This window comes from Curcuma longa, chromosome 11, assembly GCF_044706935.1.
Source record: "Curcuma longa cultivar G26 ecotype Majalengka, Jawa Barat chromosome 11, ITB_CL_G26_1.1, whole genome shotgun sequence".
NCBI lineage: Eukaryota > Viridiplantae > Streptophyta > Magnoliopsida > Zingiberales > Zingiberaceae > Curcuma > Curcuma longa.
The window spans coordinates 20,713,489-20,729,181 of record NC_133871.1 but is presented as its reverse complement, the minus strand read 5'-3'; the positions used below and the strand labels follow the sequence as shown (position 1 = coordinate 20,729,181).

The 15,693-nt window shown below is 37.0% G+C and overlaps 2 protein-coding genes across 3 annotated transcripts; one reads left to right on the top strand and one right to left on the bottom strand.

The window, feature by feature from the left end:
* Positions 1 to 222: 222 nt before the first annotated feature.
* Positions 223 to 6,432, bottom strand: LOC141838758 (glucomannan 4-beta-mannosyltransferase 1-like). 2 transcript variants are annotated; one of them, XM_074726323.1, is made up of 10 exons: positions 6,054 to 6,432; positions 4,205 to 4,303; positions 3,598 to 3,850; positions 2,928 to 3,038; positions 2,484 to 2,620; positions 1,691 to 1,804; positions 1,263 to 1,462; positions 835 to 1,029; positions 556 to 738; positions 223 to 442 (listed from the first exon to the last, which is right to left on the bottom strand). In XM_074726323.1, exons 1-9 carry the CDS (start codon positions 6,414 to 6,416, stop codon positions 573 to 575), a joined length of 1,638 nt encoding a protein of 545 aa, XP_074582424.1. In that variant the 5' UTR covers positions 6,417 to 6,432; the 3' UTR covers positions 223 to 442; positions 556 to 572. The 2 variants fall into 2 exon arrangements, with proteins under 2 accessions (XP_074582424.1, XP_074582423.1); XM_074726322.1 differs by having other exon boundaries at positions 223 to 738.
* A 5,497-nt stretch (positions 6,433 to 11,929) lies between these two features.
* Positions 11,930 to 13,024, top strand: LOC141838842 (myb-related protein 306-like). The gene is made up of 2 exons (XM_074726435.1): positions 11,930 to 12,144; positions 12,225 to 13,024. Exons 1-2 carry the CDS (start codon positions 12,012 to 12,014, stop codon positions 12,866 to 12,868), a joined length of 777 nt encoding a protein of 258 aa, XP_074582536.1. The 5' UTR covers positions 11,930 to 12,011; the 3' UTR covers positions 12,869 to 13,024.
* The last annotated feature ends 2,669 nt before the right edge of the window (positions 13,025 to 15,693 follow it).

Sequence of the window (15,693 nt, the reverse complement as noted above, 5' to 3'; positions counted from 1 at the left end):
TTCTAGGCTTTTTGACCTTATAAGTGTAATTAAACCTTGGACCTTCTTCACCATATAGGTTTGAATGAATGAAAGCTACTCAATTCTGCTCTCAGAGCATGTTTCTTCTTCATATTCTCACTCTTTTTCTCTGTAAATTTATTAATTTTTTACATGTTATCACAGTCTTAAACAGTTAAAGAGGAGGTTTTTCCTCACCTGTGATTAAAACAAAAAGGAAAAAATAGAATTAAGAAAAAGTAAATACAATGGGCCATCATTACATTTGGATGAATCCATTACATTGATAACTCTGTAGCTACATTCTACATTCTACATTCTTTCGATCATAATTGCCTAAACTTGCATGAGATGTAGCTTCTTGCTCTGAGAACAAGTACCCGCATTCCCCCCTGCTTGTTATTTGGTGAGCTTTTTCATGGTGGAATCGGTTAATCTCTACCTACAGGATGATATGCTGAGGTGGCCTTCTTATTCTTAAGAATGTTACATAAATAAATAGCAAAAGAATTTGAATATAGAGAGACAGCGTGACAGCAAAGGAGTGAACCAAACCTTCTGGCTTGGTTTATCTACTTGGTTTGTGGGATATAAGTGCCAACAAATCCAAAACCCATCAAGAGGAAGGAAATAGTTTGAGGGAAAATGAAAATGAAGTGATGATCTTTCCTGAAGGAGAAATTGTAACATGCACATATCAAGAGCATCAATCCCATGCTCACTTCTACGAAAAGAAGCCTGTTTGCCATGGAATAAAGGTTAATTAGTAATCATGAAATTCTGGTAGCTATGTAGAATTAAATGTTATGAATGAAGAACGGTCATCAAGATTACCTTTCCCACAACTTCCTTGCGAAATTCTTCTCAATTACTGAAATTTGTTTAGACTTCAATGCGTTCCCTAGTTTCTCTGTGACAACCCATTCATTTACTCTCCCCGCTTCAAGTAGACCAATGTAAACAGCTTTGCATCGATGCAAGGACATGACATTTTCAAAAAAAACCCAGATGACAATTAAATGCAATGACCTGATGAAGAGGAAAAAGTGAAGAGGATTATGAAAAAGAATAACATATCTACTTTCTTTCTCTTTTTAATCATAATAGTATTTAGGAAATATACTGTATCTATAGGAAATATACTGTATCTATGTAAGTCAATAGTTTTGGGGCACAACTGTGTTGACATAATTCTAGCCTCAGTTTTATCTTTAACTTTATATCTGTAGTCAGTAAGCAAAAAAAATGTTGGAGTGACAAACCTAGGAGTTCCAATTGAATTGAGGATGGTAATAAGAGTCGGGACATAGAACACCCCCCACTTTGGAATCACAACTTCAGGGAAAAAAGAAGACAATGGGATGATGATGCAGTAGAAGAAGAAAGTCACATTGTGGGATACGATCCTTCTCGCAAAGAAGAAGTTGTAGAGCAAAAATAATTTCTTCATTAAGGGCACTTTCTGTTGAAATCAAATAAAATGAAGTGCGTTAGTAACAGTGCTTAACTGACTAGTTTAGGATGTTTAAGTACTTTGTTCACATGAATGGTATGATGCTTTCTCTTCTTGTTTGCCATAAGTAGCATCTCAAGAAAATCCAAACTGTGATCTTGGCACAATCATCACCAATTCATGGATTTAACACCATTAACTGACTGCATGACATATGATTAACAAAGCATCACTGACCTTGGCCATTATAATATCTATTGCCATTTTCTTAAACAAATTTGCAGGTCCACATGCCCAACGATGTTGCTGATAGCGATAGGCATTATAATTGCTTGGTAACTCACTTTTAACCTAGCAAAACAAGGCTCAATTAGATGTTATCAGAAGAAAGTCATTATTCTTGCAAATAGTTTGAATAATGATTCCCTGCTTCTCCAAAGCTACAAGTTCACGATAAAGTCCAGGGAAAATTCCTCTGTGGACATCCGAAGAAGACTCTTGTAGATTTCTTATTTGAGCCAAAAGAATATGTCCTTTGATGGAATATGAGAGCAATAATTATTAAGAGACTTAAAAAAATATGTCAGAACTAATTTACCAATAGATAATAAACTATTAAGATAAACACTAGGCTACAAAGCTTGGAAATTTCAGAAAACTAATTGCTTCCATCTATATCATTTTTAACACGCCATTACAGAGTCATAGAGACACGCTTCAAATCTTATTTCGATATGTAGAATGCATTGTCTTGTATCATCTATAAAAGACTTCTAGATGTGCTAAATGCATGCAATATCACGTGACTTCTTTAATTTATTTATTTATCTATTTTTTCCATCCTATACCTACTGTTCATAGATTTATCATATTGGTATGTTCTAATTGTGTCATTATCAAATTCATATGCTTCATAGAAAAAATTTGACAAAGGAAACCAGAACTTTATCCAGTGTAGTTCTGAACTCCCAGTATGCATGCATCACAATAACTACAGCCGCATGTTAACATTTATCATGTAGACACAAACCTTGAGGTCCCCAATGTATAAAAACTTCCAGCCTCGAAGAGTTGCTCTAACTGCTAAGTCCATATCTTCAACAGTAGTTCGCTCTTTCCAACCTTCAGCTTCATTAATAGCTATAATTCTCCACACACCAGCAGTTCCTGGGAAAGAGATCAATAAACCAATTGATCAATTATACTTAAGGTTAAGTCCATCCTTGTTTTCTTATACAAGGAAAACGGATAGGGGATGAATATCCATGAATATGTGATTTAGGTATCACAAGATATATCATGCAATATTGTTAGTAATCCAGCATTTTTGTAGAATTCATTTTGACCATATACTTTACAGTCCTTGAGAAAATTCATTCATAACAAGCCTTCATGGAGCCTCATTGTGTGATGCCTTGTAGATGTGCAGACTTCATGGTAAAAGTTTATGGTTGCAACAGAAAGGATAACTTACCATTAAATCCAAAAAATGCCATAGTTGATGAACCAGATTGTTGCTCCACTTTGAAATGGTAATTCAATGACATTTCTTGTATTCTTGTCATTATGCATTCATTGGCATTCACTGCAGAGGAAACAATCATACATATGATAACCAGGTTTGCCAGATACAAATCTTGGGTCCTATTACCAAAATAGTATATCAATGGATCAAAGTTTATCCTGCATGTTACAATATTACCATAGTGGTAGTGAAGCAATGAGATTGTTGTATACAAATATTGACCATGCTTATAAGTCATGAGAATGAGACGGCATAGTAGTTGATGAGCAAACAAGCAATCCATCAAATTGTTACTTAAATCAAATAAGTATGTTTCTCCCTTTTCTTTGTCTATTGACCATGCCTATAAGTCATGATAATAAAGACAGAACTAATACTATGCTTAGGAAATAGATTGTTGTATACAATATTTATAATGTTTGTTTTTATTCGCTCAAAGTTGTAATGTTCTTTAGTGAGAATTCCAAATATTTTATGAAGATTTTGTTAAAAGTATTAGAGGATAATTAATGCAAATCCAAATGAGCCTAATTGATTCATCATGGTACAATGTAACGGCGATATTTCCAAGTTCAATTCGATGCAAAATATAGATAAAGTTGCTTATGCAACAATTTACCAAATTTCCACCGTGCTTGAGCGAGTGCAATATCAGGATTGTGCATGAGGAAAGGAACTGATCTTAATAGGAAATCAGTTGGGGGCTCATGATCTGCATCAAATATTGCCACATAATCGCATTCCTTCACGTAGTCAAATTCCATCGCTTCTTTTAGAGCCCCAGCCTTGTATCCATTTCGATTGTCTCTAGATATATAGTGTATGTTCCGACCTTTTCTATGCCACTTTCCACATTCTTCTTGCACTAATTCCTGAATATACATTGAATTGTTCATCTTAGTATGATTTCAGCTGTGCCGTGAAAGAGTAATTGAATTGCATGTTCATAGTTCCATAGAAGCACTCAATTACTAAAACCAATTAATGAATTCTATTATTGGTTGAAAGGGTCACTTCACCAAACAGCAGGAACCCACATGCTGCTACTCATGTTTTCAAGTGGAACTGAGCATATGATCCTTAATTTGCAATTATATAATCTTAGCATGCAACTTTTAGACAGAATGATTCTTATTTGCAAATATCTTTGGAAGCTGTACAAGTAATACAAAAAAATCTTCAAAGGCAACTCCTAGGAGTAAGTCAATGATAAGAGGAAAACTTACCCTAATTGTGATGTCTGTCGAATCATCAAGCACTTGTATTATGAGTTTGTCATTTGGCCATGCAAGTGTGCAAACCGCTCCAATTGAAATTTGATAGACCTACATGATGCAGCTAATACGTTAAGCTCAGGAGCAAAATGTGGTTCAAAAACTATGGATATTGTTTCTGTTTTCTTATTTCTTTTTCTAAAAACTGAAACTGCTGAATTTTTCTTTAATTGACCACATATGACATTATTGACTTGATCTTAGACTAAAAGGTAATGTCTAACTTCATAAATCCAAGTTGCAATACTTGAGTCTAACATAGTACTGTTGAACTTGTATTTGTTTAGCATGTAATTTAGTTACATACAGCACACCCTTTTACATTGATCCACAGTGCATAGTTTTTTTTCGCCTAGAAAATAACGACTGAAACATTCTTATCTGAGAAAAAATTGTAAGAGTATTTGTATGTCTCTGTCTGCACATGTTATAGAATTTTTATTTTTGTCTTAGCTGAGAACAATGCAGACCCACCGTAATTCTATTTGGTGACTGCAGTCCTCAGCTGAGAACAATGCAGACCTACCGTAATTCTATTTGACTGCAGTCTAGAGACTTTGAAAAAATAAAAATAAAATAAAGTAGATCTGCCAAGTATTACAGTTGTATCCCGCCGTTGCATCTTTATACAAAATTCAAAACCATCACGTGAAGCAAGATGGGACTTGGTTTCAGGATCCAGAAGCACGATATCCTATATACAAAAGCTCACACTGGTCACCTTGTAGACTTCATTCAATAATTGTAAGGCAATTCTTGGCAAATGGCAAGTTGGGAAAAATTAGTACAATAGGTGCCTTGGTGTTTTTTTACAAATGCATCTTTTCAAAGTCAATGGATAGAAGTAGAATTGAAGGAAATTAATCTTCATCGTTGATTAGTGAATGATCTAGCAGTTTAAAAAGGGACTTACATTAAATAAAAGTCCTCTCCATATTATTTTTGGCTCCATATTGCTTTTGTTTCCAGACAAATTGGCAACCACGATTGAGGCCATAACAAAGTACAAACTGTAACAAAGTAAAAATGTCCGACCATATTTCATGATTTTTAGGATTGTGATCCAAGCCTCTAAATGGTCCATAAACTGACCCTGTAGTTGTGGTTAAATAATAATGTGATTTAGCCTTATAGTAGGCCTGAATCAACAGAAAAATGTGCATCAGTGCTTCGGTCCTACAATGAAAAAGAGAACTTCAAAACAGAGATCGGTGTTGAGCACCATCATATGAATGGTGTCAGCTTGGACAAAAAAATCTAACAAAATTTGCTTGTCGTGTGAGTCGTACACATCCAATCCGACCAAACGAACCACCCTCCACTTGTTAGACGAAAGCCAACATCACATTGGCCCACGTCAAAAAGCAGATGCGACTCGTAGACATAACTCAGGGCCAACTTAGTATCACAGTATCGTAGTTAACTGGCACCAAGTCCCGAATGAGGGTAATTTGGTTGCAAGCCAGGGGAATAGCCAGCCAGAAGCTTTATGCATCGATAAAGTGACTGTCTTTAGGAAAAATTTTCCAGGCCTTGAACACTATGCAAAAGATGGCTCGAAAGAGTGGAAAGATTGCAGACATCAGTGAAAATGGCTCTACTCAAACGTTCACAAAAGGAAAAAAAAAAATTGAGGAACCGATATTTTAACAATGTTGCTTTGATGAACGTTTTGAGGAAGAACAAACTAACCTCAGTTCCAAACTGACAGATCCACGGATAAGTGTTTAAAAAATGAACTCTAATAAAGGGGAAGTGTAAACACTGAGTTTTATGATCTTCCAAGAGCAATAACTTTTACCTCACGCTCATTGAACATGGGGATCTGGACCAAGACCATGGGGTAGGGCAGCGAGCCGAGCTCCGGATCCTGAGGAATCTCTTCCCACTTGTACACCTTCTCCGGCGTCCGTCTGAAGACCTTCACGTAGAGGGCGACGAGCGCCATCGACAGCTTCTCGACGACAAGGATCACCGACATGACCAAGCACAGCACCACCGCCGCCTTCATCAGCGGCACCAGCACCGCCACCCTCACCGCCGTCCATACCGGCGCCACCCGTCTCAGTTTAGAGAAGAAGAAATCGGAAGCTTGATCCAAGTAGGAAACCAAGGGCTCCCACAAGTCGGCAATGCCTGCATCGACCCGCATTAGATCAAGCATCAGCGCGAGTACGAGAGTTGGACCACCACCACCGCCGGCGCCGCCGCCTACTCCTCTTCCTCTGCTTCTCTCGCTCTTGCCTTCTTCCTCTACTTCTACACCAGCAGAAGAGACGACGCCGCGCCGACAGGGTCAATCAAGACTTGTTTGTTCTTTTGTGAACAATCTTTTTCCAAAAATAAAAGTTGATTTTGGTTCATTGTTGAAGTGAAAAAGAAGAAATGCCAGAGCTGACGTGCACAGCAAACAACCAATAGAATTAAGACTAGTGTGCGTGGCCCACACGGCACTACTGTTTTTAGTTAATATTTTCTAATTCGACAAAAGTCATTTACTGCCAGTTCGAGCAGATAACGAAGTTGATTATGGCATTTCGTCTTCTGTTAAGACTGTTATTATCTTGTGGTGAAATAATTAATTTTCATCTAAATTCAATTTAATATTATTTTAAATTAAATATTTTTAAAAAAAATCTGTGCTCAGGCCGGCCCTGTCTATGCTGTGTGGATGTTGGCCTTGACACCTCGGCCTGCGGCTCTGTTCCATAATTTATTAATAACTCGTTTCATATTCCATAATTTATTTTTTTTTATTTTAGGCGTGATCTCGACGACCTTTAGTTTTAATTATCTATCAATATAAAGAGAAAAGAAAAGACAAAAACAGCGTCAATCAGCTCATTCCTCAAATTCCTCAACATGACAATCACCGTATGAAAGGAAAGGAAAGGAAAGGAAATGATTTTGTATATATACAATTTGAAAATATAAATTGAAATTTGTTATTTAAAAGCTGTTTAAAAAGTCACTTAGAAGTCAAATAAATCTTTTTTTTCCCCTTCGGGAGAAATTAATTAGATCGAATAACCAGGCCTAACAATAACATCTTGTGGCCCGTTCCACATGGCCGGGCCCTGGACGCAGACAACTTCCACGTGTAGGGACCACAGACGGGTCTAATCATGGAAAACGTGTCAGCCGGGTTGGCCAACTCGGAAACAGCTCGGTTCACGCAGCTCTCCGCGTGTTAGAAAACAAAACATGGGAAATTAAATATTAATATATTTTTTATAATTAAAATTTCAAAATAAAAATAAGAGATAATTACAGATAAGATAATATCCCTTTCTCATTAAACACCTACTTTGTGCGACGTACATCCAATTTAATTTTTGTTGACTTTCGCTTTCCGCATCATCTTAAAAGTCAACCACTTCTTAAGCGAGGGGGAAAAAATATTATTCAGGGTGCAATTTATTGATAATCCCACCACATCTCTGGGGGTAAAATGGCATTTTAAAATGGCATTTTATTAGCGAGATAATAAGAAATTTATATCAAAATAAGACTTGCAAAATTTGCAAGGACCATCTGGCAATTAAAATATTAATTATTGTATGGACATCCACCGAAAAAGGAGGGGGCATGTATCGTTCTTTCAATGTCGTCTTGAAAGAAAAGGCAAGTGCATGGGACAACAGTATTAAATTCGACACGTATTATAACATGCTTATTAATTATTGGACGACGAAATAAAAATAAAATAAAATGAAGGAGGAGAAGGAAAAAAATTAAAATACAAGGAATGGTGATCCATGGAGTGACATGGGGGGTTGATGCACCATGATAATTCATTTATTTCATGTCCTTTGGAGATGAATTTTCACACATTTTTTATTAGTGATAATATGAACTGTTATTTGAAAATAAGGAAGACGAATTGCCGACTAGTTAGAAAATTTGCGGTATTATTAATTGCACCTAACTGCCTCACTGGAAAATGATACATGCATCGCGTTGCCCTAAGAGAAAGTTAGGTCTCATGATATTTCTATCTTTCATTCACTTTAACGTTTTGTTTGAGAGAAGAAGGCTTTGTTTGAGATGAAGTGAGAGAAAGCAAAAGGAAAGATAAGATGAAGGAGAATTTTAACTTTTATTTGGAATGGAGTAAGTTAAGAAGGGGAGAGGGAGAGAAAGGTAAGTTTTTATTTTTTTCATGTTCATAAATCGTTAAATTTTTTTACACTTCGATTTTGAGTATAAGGAAGGGAAAAGGAAATTGAAAAATATTTTATTCAAATTTTATCTCTATTTTAAAATATTCATTCTCAAATTAACTCATCTGTTTAGATATTTCATTTTTGTATTATCGCTCCTCGCATAATGTGCGCTATTACCGTTCAATGTCCAACTGCTCGCACTCCATGACGTCGATATTGGTATCAGCATCGACCCTCGTCATAAATTTTTATAAGGATAAGACTCAATAAGAGAGAAATAGATAACCCTAATTTTCTTATTTTTATCGTCTAAGGACAGAGACTTATTCAAAGAGTATGCGTTGTTTATTTTAGGACCTTCTACATCCCAACTTTTGTATGCAATATTGACATAATTTTATAATTTCTCATCCATCCTCTATATTGTCATTTTTAAAAAATAAGAGTATTTTTATAACTTTATAGTTTATATATTTAATTTTCATTACCTTTCCTTTCTTTTCAAACAAAGCAGCACATATTACGTTAACGAACCTTTCATTCCTTTCAAATAAACAGAACATAAATATTTTATTTCCCCTTCCTTCCCTTCCCTTCTCCTTCCGTTAATGAACTCTCACCCCATCCAAACATACCATAAATAGTAAATTTGATCCTACAAAAAAATTTTATCTATCATCGGATAAATCCGAAAGGCGTAGATAAGCCACAGAGATGAGTCAGCATCACAAGTGATTCGAATGTCACAAACGTTTATTTGCACTGTGTGAGAATCAAGCCTCATTATTTGGAAAACTCATCTTTCCACTTACAATCACACCTAGCTCGGGGTAAATAATGTATTTAATTCATTAGTGGACACTTTGTTCTTGTTTGACATCATATTTTTTCTCGGGTAGGGATGGCAACGGGTTCGGGGATTGGCGGGGAAGTCTTCTCCATCCTCGTCCCCGAAACTCAAACCCATATACCATCCCCGTTCCCATCCCCGTCGGGTATCATAATTTAAATATCATCCCCGTCCCCGTCGGGTTTCGGGTATCCAGCAGGTTTCGGAGATCCCCACAGATTTCGGAGGTGGTTTTCCTTGCGGGTATTTCCATGGGTATCCCCATACCCATACCCATCCCCATCTCCGTCATGACATATTTAAAAAGTATTTTTTTAAAATTTATTACTTTTTTATTAATTAAAAAAAGAAAATATTATTTGTTTTAGAAATAATGAAACTATAGTATTCAAACAAGTAATTATCAATATGACGATATAAGGATATAATCAAATTAATGAATCTCAGTGAATGAAATTATCAAAGTCGGGTTCGGGATGGGGACGGGGAATTTTTGGAATACCATCCCCGACCCATCCCCGCTTTCCGAGATTCGGGGATTCCCCATCCCCATCCCCGCTTTCTCGGATTCGGGGATTCCCCGATCAAAATGGGATCGGGGAACGGATTCCCCATCGGGTCCGGGTCTAATTGTCATCCCTACTCTCGGGGCAATGGTGCAATGACAAAACATTTTTTCAATTTCGATCAGACATCAAGGATCGATCAAATTGTAGCTTGGAAAGAATTTCCTTTAATGAATGATTAACTAAGACATTGAGTTGATGGACTACTCGTTGTGAATGCTTTTCAATTTACTCTAATAGTTAGTGGAAAATTTTCGTGGGATCAAATTAACCGATCAACCTCAAGATTAATCAATATAAGTTGAATATAAGATACCAACTAAACAAATAATTCTTGCAATATTTCATTTATGGATGAGTAAATGACTAGAGATTGCACATATTTTCCATACATGCGTATACGTCCATCGAGTTATTTTTGTCCTCTATTGTTTAAATAGATCTTGACTTTTTTTTCTTTCCACGTCGATAATTCAATCTCAAATCGAGATGGAAGAGAAATGGGGAAGAGTTCTACTCTGTAACGGTGTTTAATAGGAATAATGAGGAGTAATTAAAGCTCGAGACGAAAGAAGAATGCAAAAGCAAAGAGGAGAGCCCGAGTTATGTCACAATTAATGCCCATGCTTTTAATTAGTTTGACCGACTTTGTATATATCTTTATTCTAATAACAAAAGTTTTTTTACATTTTCACTTACCATGAAATTTTACATGTTTTGTGATTTAAAAAAAATTATCAAACATTGTTGGATTTCTAATTATTAGTATTATTACTTTGCTTGATTAAACAATAATGTCGTGTGTTTGTAATTTATCTTGGGTGAAATAAAATGACGAAATTTTCTTAATGGAAATAATTTTCTTATGAAAATAAATTTCAATGGTCCCTTGGCACTATTATAACGAAAATAATGAAGTAACAAGATGGCCACAAACTACGGGCATGGATTTATTATTGATGTGATATGTGTTTCACTTCATAAATAAAATTAAAATGTGTTCACTTTAATAGAAAGAATAAGAATAAGAAAATAAAATTTTCTTTTCTTTTCTAAAATGTGCAATAAATACTATAGCATAAGCATGGTAGATTCATATAGCATTTTAAAGAAAATTATACGCGTAATTTTTTTTAATGTGTTAACTTTAAAAAAATGGATGTTTATGAATATATATATAGATAGATACAATTATTACTTTTATTATTAACTATTTTATAAAATTATTATTGCATAAATTTAAATAAGGATTACATTTTAAGCACATGATATTTTTCATTTCGCAATGCCGAATTTTTTTGCTAATCAAATGGCATTGAATTATTTTTTATTTTAGATAGATATGAATCAAATAATTTTTTTATTTTTGAATTGGATGATTATTCAACACCATTGATAAACCCTATTTTTCTATATAAAAAAGAAAAACATTATTTATCCAGGAAATTAAAGGTGAGTTATGAAGATGAGAAATTTCGTGGAAGGAGACATGCCTCAAACTTTGAGCTAGCTCCTTCAGATTAATAAATAAAACACCCCATTGAATGGGCTTTGACTCCTGCGCGTTGACTTTTGCCATTCAAAGTGGTCTGCGTAGCTTCGATCTGAATCCAGCTGCGGTAGCAGCAAGCAATAACTCATCCTCCATTGAAGTTTGTCAGCCAAGTGTCAATCCTCCTCCTGAATCAATCCTCCTTTCGAATCAATTAACTACCATCTCTATTCTCTCCTTTGTTTTTTTGTTTTGTTTTTCCAGAAGAGAACATAAAAAAGACATTAGGACCTGGAGAAAAAAAGTCAAAGGAGTTGGTGGCAAACGCAGAGGTAAAACTAGAGTCGACTGCTTGGCGTGCGATTTCTACTTCTACCGCCCAAAGACATTAATCGACTCCCAGAAACAGGGCTGGATCAAGCTGCATGCTGACTTTCGATCTCATGCATGGGAAATGCACCTCCCTCGTCCCTGCACATTAACTCCTCCCATCATCATCATTATCGTCCATGGTCAACGCCTGCTCCCTTTCTTAATCTGATCCTTCCCCTGTCTTTATATCTAGCCTTCGGAAAGCTTGCAAACATCATCCTTAGACGCTTGTCTTCGTCTTCGTCTTCGTCTACTTCTTCTTCATACTGAAACAGAGTGTAGAGAGCACGCCTTTTTCAAGAGAGTGCTGAAGATGGGAAGGCCACCGTGCTGTGACAAAGACGGCGTCAAGAAGGGGCCGTGGACTCCAGAAGAGGACATAATCTTAGTCTCCTACATCCAAGAACATGGCCCTGGAAATTGGAGAGCTGTTCCTACGAATACTGGTATTATTTTTATTTTTTTGAATTCTCTGTTGTGTTTGTTTCTGTTCTTGGGATTCAATTTTTTTTTCCCCTCCTTGTAGGGCTTTTGAGATGCAGCAAGAGTTGCAGGCTCCGGTGGACGAACTACCTCAGGCCGGGGATCAGGAGGGGAAACTTCACGGATCAAGAGGAGAAGCTCATCGTGCACCTCCAAGCTCTGCTGGGAAACAGATGGGCGGCGATCGCTTCTTATCTGCCGGAGAGGACGGACAACGACATCAAGAACCACTGGAACACGCACCTGAAGAAAAAGCTCGGGAAGCTGGAGAACGACCCCATGAGCACTAGCCAGGCAAGCTGCAGGTCGATGGCGAAAGGGCGGTGGGAGAAGTGCCTGCAGACGGACATCGGCATGGCGAAGAGGGCGCTCAGCGAGGCCCTGACGGTGGAGAGGCCGCCGTCGGAGGTGTCCGCCACCGGCTACGCCTCTAGCACCGAGAACATCTCTCGGCTCCTGCAGTCGTGGTTGAAGCCCGGCCGCCGCGGCGGCGGCGGGGTCGGAGCAGCCTCCGGCGAGCCGGGCCGGAGCGAGCCGGCCTCGAGCCAGGGGAGCGTTTGTACGTCGACGGCAGTGGGGATGAACGAGGACTCCTCGCCGCCTCCGCCGCCGTTGATGTCGTATCTGGAGTCGTGGCTGCTGGACGAGAACGAAGGGCAGGATGGCTTCCTGGATGACTTGCTCTGAGTGATGATTCCAAAAACAGGTAGCTTTTTTAGATCCTTCGATCGTAATCGACATGCAGACGATTAAAAAGAGGGAAGTGTAAATTATGTGTAATTTTTCCTCTTTTTGTTCTTCTGCAGGAGAATTAATCAGTCTAGCTATGAGATATATATGATTTCTAGTATATTATCAATAACAATCTCATGCATCTACTTCATTTGTGGGTCAATAATTTGAATGAATATGATCAATCTAACAGCCAAATAATCGAGATAAATAAGTTATATAAAAAAAACTCAAGAATAGTTCATAAATTAAATATATACTTTGAAATTAAAATCTCTTATTACTTTTCATTCCAAAAGAAACAGTATATGTGAAATAAAATATGACGCATGGCTTGTTTTGAATAAAATAAGACTCTTGATCAACTTCACATGCATGGTGAGTTGTCGTCGTGATTTCCTTTTCTAGACAAGCAATCAATCGCCATCATTAACAATGATAATTAATCCTAATTAACTAACATTCAAGTGCATGGGGTCCCAATTTTATTGAGGCCCTTGATTTTTAATAATATAATTTTTATTTATATTCGATTTTATTAGGACCCCAAAATATTTGTTTTTTTTTCTAGGGCCTCAAAAATGATTCAGACGGTTTGGACGACCTCACAGTCTCCGAGTTAATTAGCAATTAGGAAAATGGAATGCTAAAGTTAACTCTTAAATTAATGCTCCATGTGACAATTATTAGATGAGTTGTGACGTTTTTCCATTAAGTTATCAGTGATTTCTTATGCGATTAATCTTCATCGCCCCACCTTGTGGTATTTTAGATTGGAATCAATATAATTTTAACAATAATTGTACTAAAATTTATAACTTTTGAATTTATACCTATGAATAAACTACAATAAAACTTTTTTTTTTTATTTGACATAATTATAAATAAATCATGATAGATATATAAACAAGTTGCTAGTCAACTCAAACCTAAACTAAAGAAATTGATTGGAGAAATTTGTGATGCTAAAGCTAATGAAACTAAGGTTAAAAAAAAATTTTTTATTTTTGGATTATAGTATAAAAAAGATATTTAAGAAAAACATGGTAAAAAATTTGAAAAATCCCTTCTTATTTCTTAACACTTTATAGAAACTAATTATATATCTTCATTAAAGCTAGCCCTAGTTCAAGTTATCATGACTTGAGATAGTTTTAGCTTCAAAGCCAGAGCCAAATCAACAGCATATTCCCTCTTCCTCCCTTTGTTCTTCCTCTTTATTTTCTACTGCCTGATCCAAATAACTTTAACATGTTCTCTTTTTAGGAACGAATTCTCAAAAAATGATCCTCAGAAACTCAAAAAAATAAAACATGTTTGATAATAGTTTTTGTTTTAGGGAAAGTAGAAGAAATACATGACTGAAAATGAATAAGAAAAGGGAGAAAATAAAAGCAGTATTTTGGCACAAGAAAACATGATACTGGTCTTAAAATCCTGCATGGAATGCAGTGCAGCCCTTCGAGCGCAAGATTGCAGATTGTTTGTCAGGGAGACAGAAAGCAAAAGCTCCATTTTCTTACGGATTCAGTCACGTCAGAACCTTCTGAAACAGTCTCCTCGAGTTCCTCAACCGTGATTGGACTGAGTCCCAGGTGCTTAGTTTTTTTTTGGTTTAAACACTAATTCAATCAGGGTATACAAATTCACTGAGAGATATTCTCAAGCTTCCAACATTTGCAAGCAATGGCAGCTTTCAGCCTCAGGCTCCTTCTTGTCTCAGCCTGCATTGCTTTGCTGTTAGCTGGCGAGGCAAGTGTTAGCTGTGTTGCTGCCGAGAAGCCTTCCATCCCTCGCGACCGAGTGGCCGGAGGTAAATCGGACACGAAGTCGGTGTCGTTTTCCAGGGAGCATATGAGCAAGAGGAGGTTCCGGCGAGGGCCCAATCCGATTCACAACAAGAGCTAAAAGAAAGGAGGTCTCGTCTAGGCCAAGCTTGCCAATTTTTTACTCTGTCGATGTTTGAAAGGTTTTGCTTTGAGTTACTTCTTAATCTTTTTGTTTTTTTTCACGGATCAGTGCAGCAATAGAAGTTAAAACAATAGAATCATGTTCCAATTTGGATTGAGGAATTTGTTAATTAATAAGCAAATGATCTATCACTGTTCATGAGCAAATTGATTTATTAAGCTTTGTGCACCCGTTGGCTCCCTCACTCTATCTTGGTTGCTTGGCCTGCTGCTTGAATTGATTAGCCTAACCCAGTTGGCCTACTCCAAGATGATCCAATGTATACTCGGCATGCATGGTGCTGCTGCTTCGGCTGCCTAACGTTGGTAAAGTATTCGGATCACCTGATCAACTTATTCGAACTTCGTACTTTGATAATCCATGGTAGATCCTACTCGCGCATATGAAACATACTAAATTTGCTCGTAGCATCTAGCCTGTTCTGGCTCGCCCATATTAACCATTCCACTTGATGTGTCTGACTCAACGGACAGATAGTCTCGTTAAGCTTGGCCAATTTGGCTCGTTTCCTAGCTCAACTTACTTTGACCGTCTATCTTGCTTGCTCAAATTGATTACCCACCTAACTTGCTTAACTCTTTAATGGCCAAACTTATACTTGACTCACTACACCACTCGTTGCTTGGACCACCAAATTAATTGATCAACTTGTCGAGTTAGACCGACCTGTCAGACCACTTGGATGATTTGTGCTTATCTTGCTCTTTGAATGCCCAATTTGCCATGACCACTTAGATGGTTTGCATTGGGTCGCCGTTGACCTATGTCAACTAAATTAACTAAATTGATTGGACCATCCATCATGACTA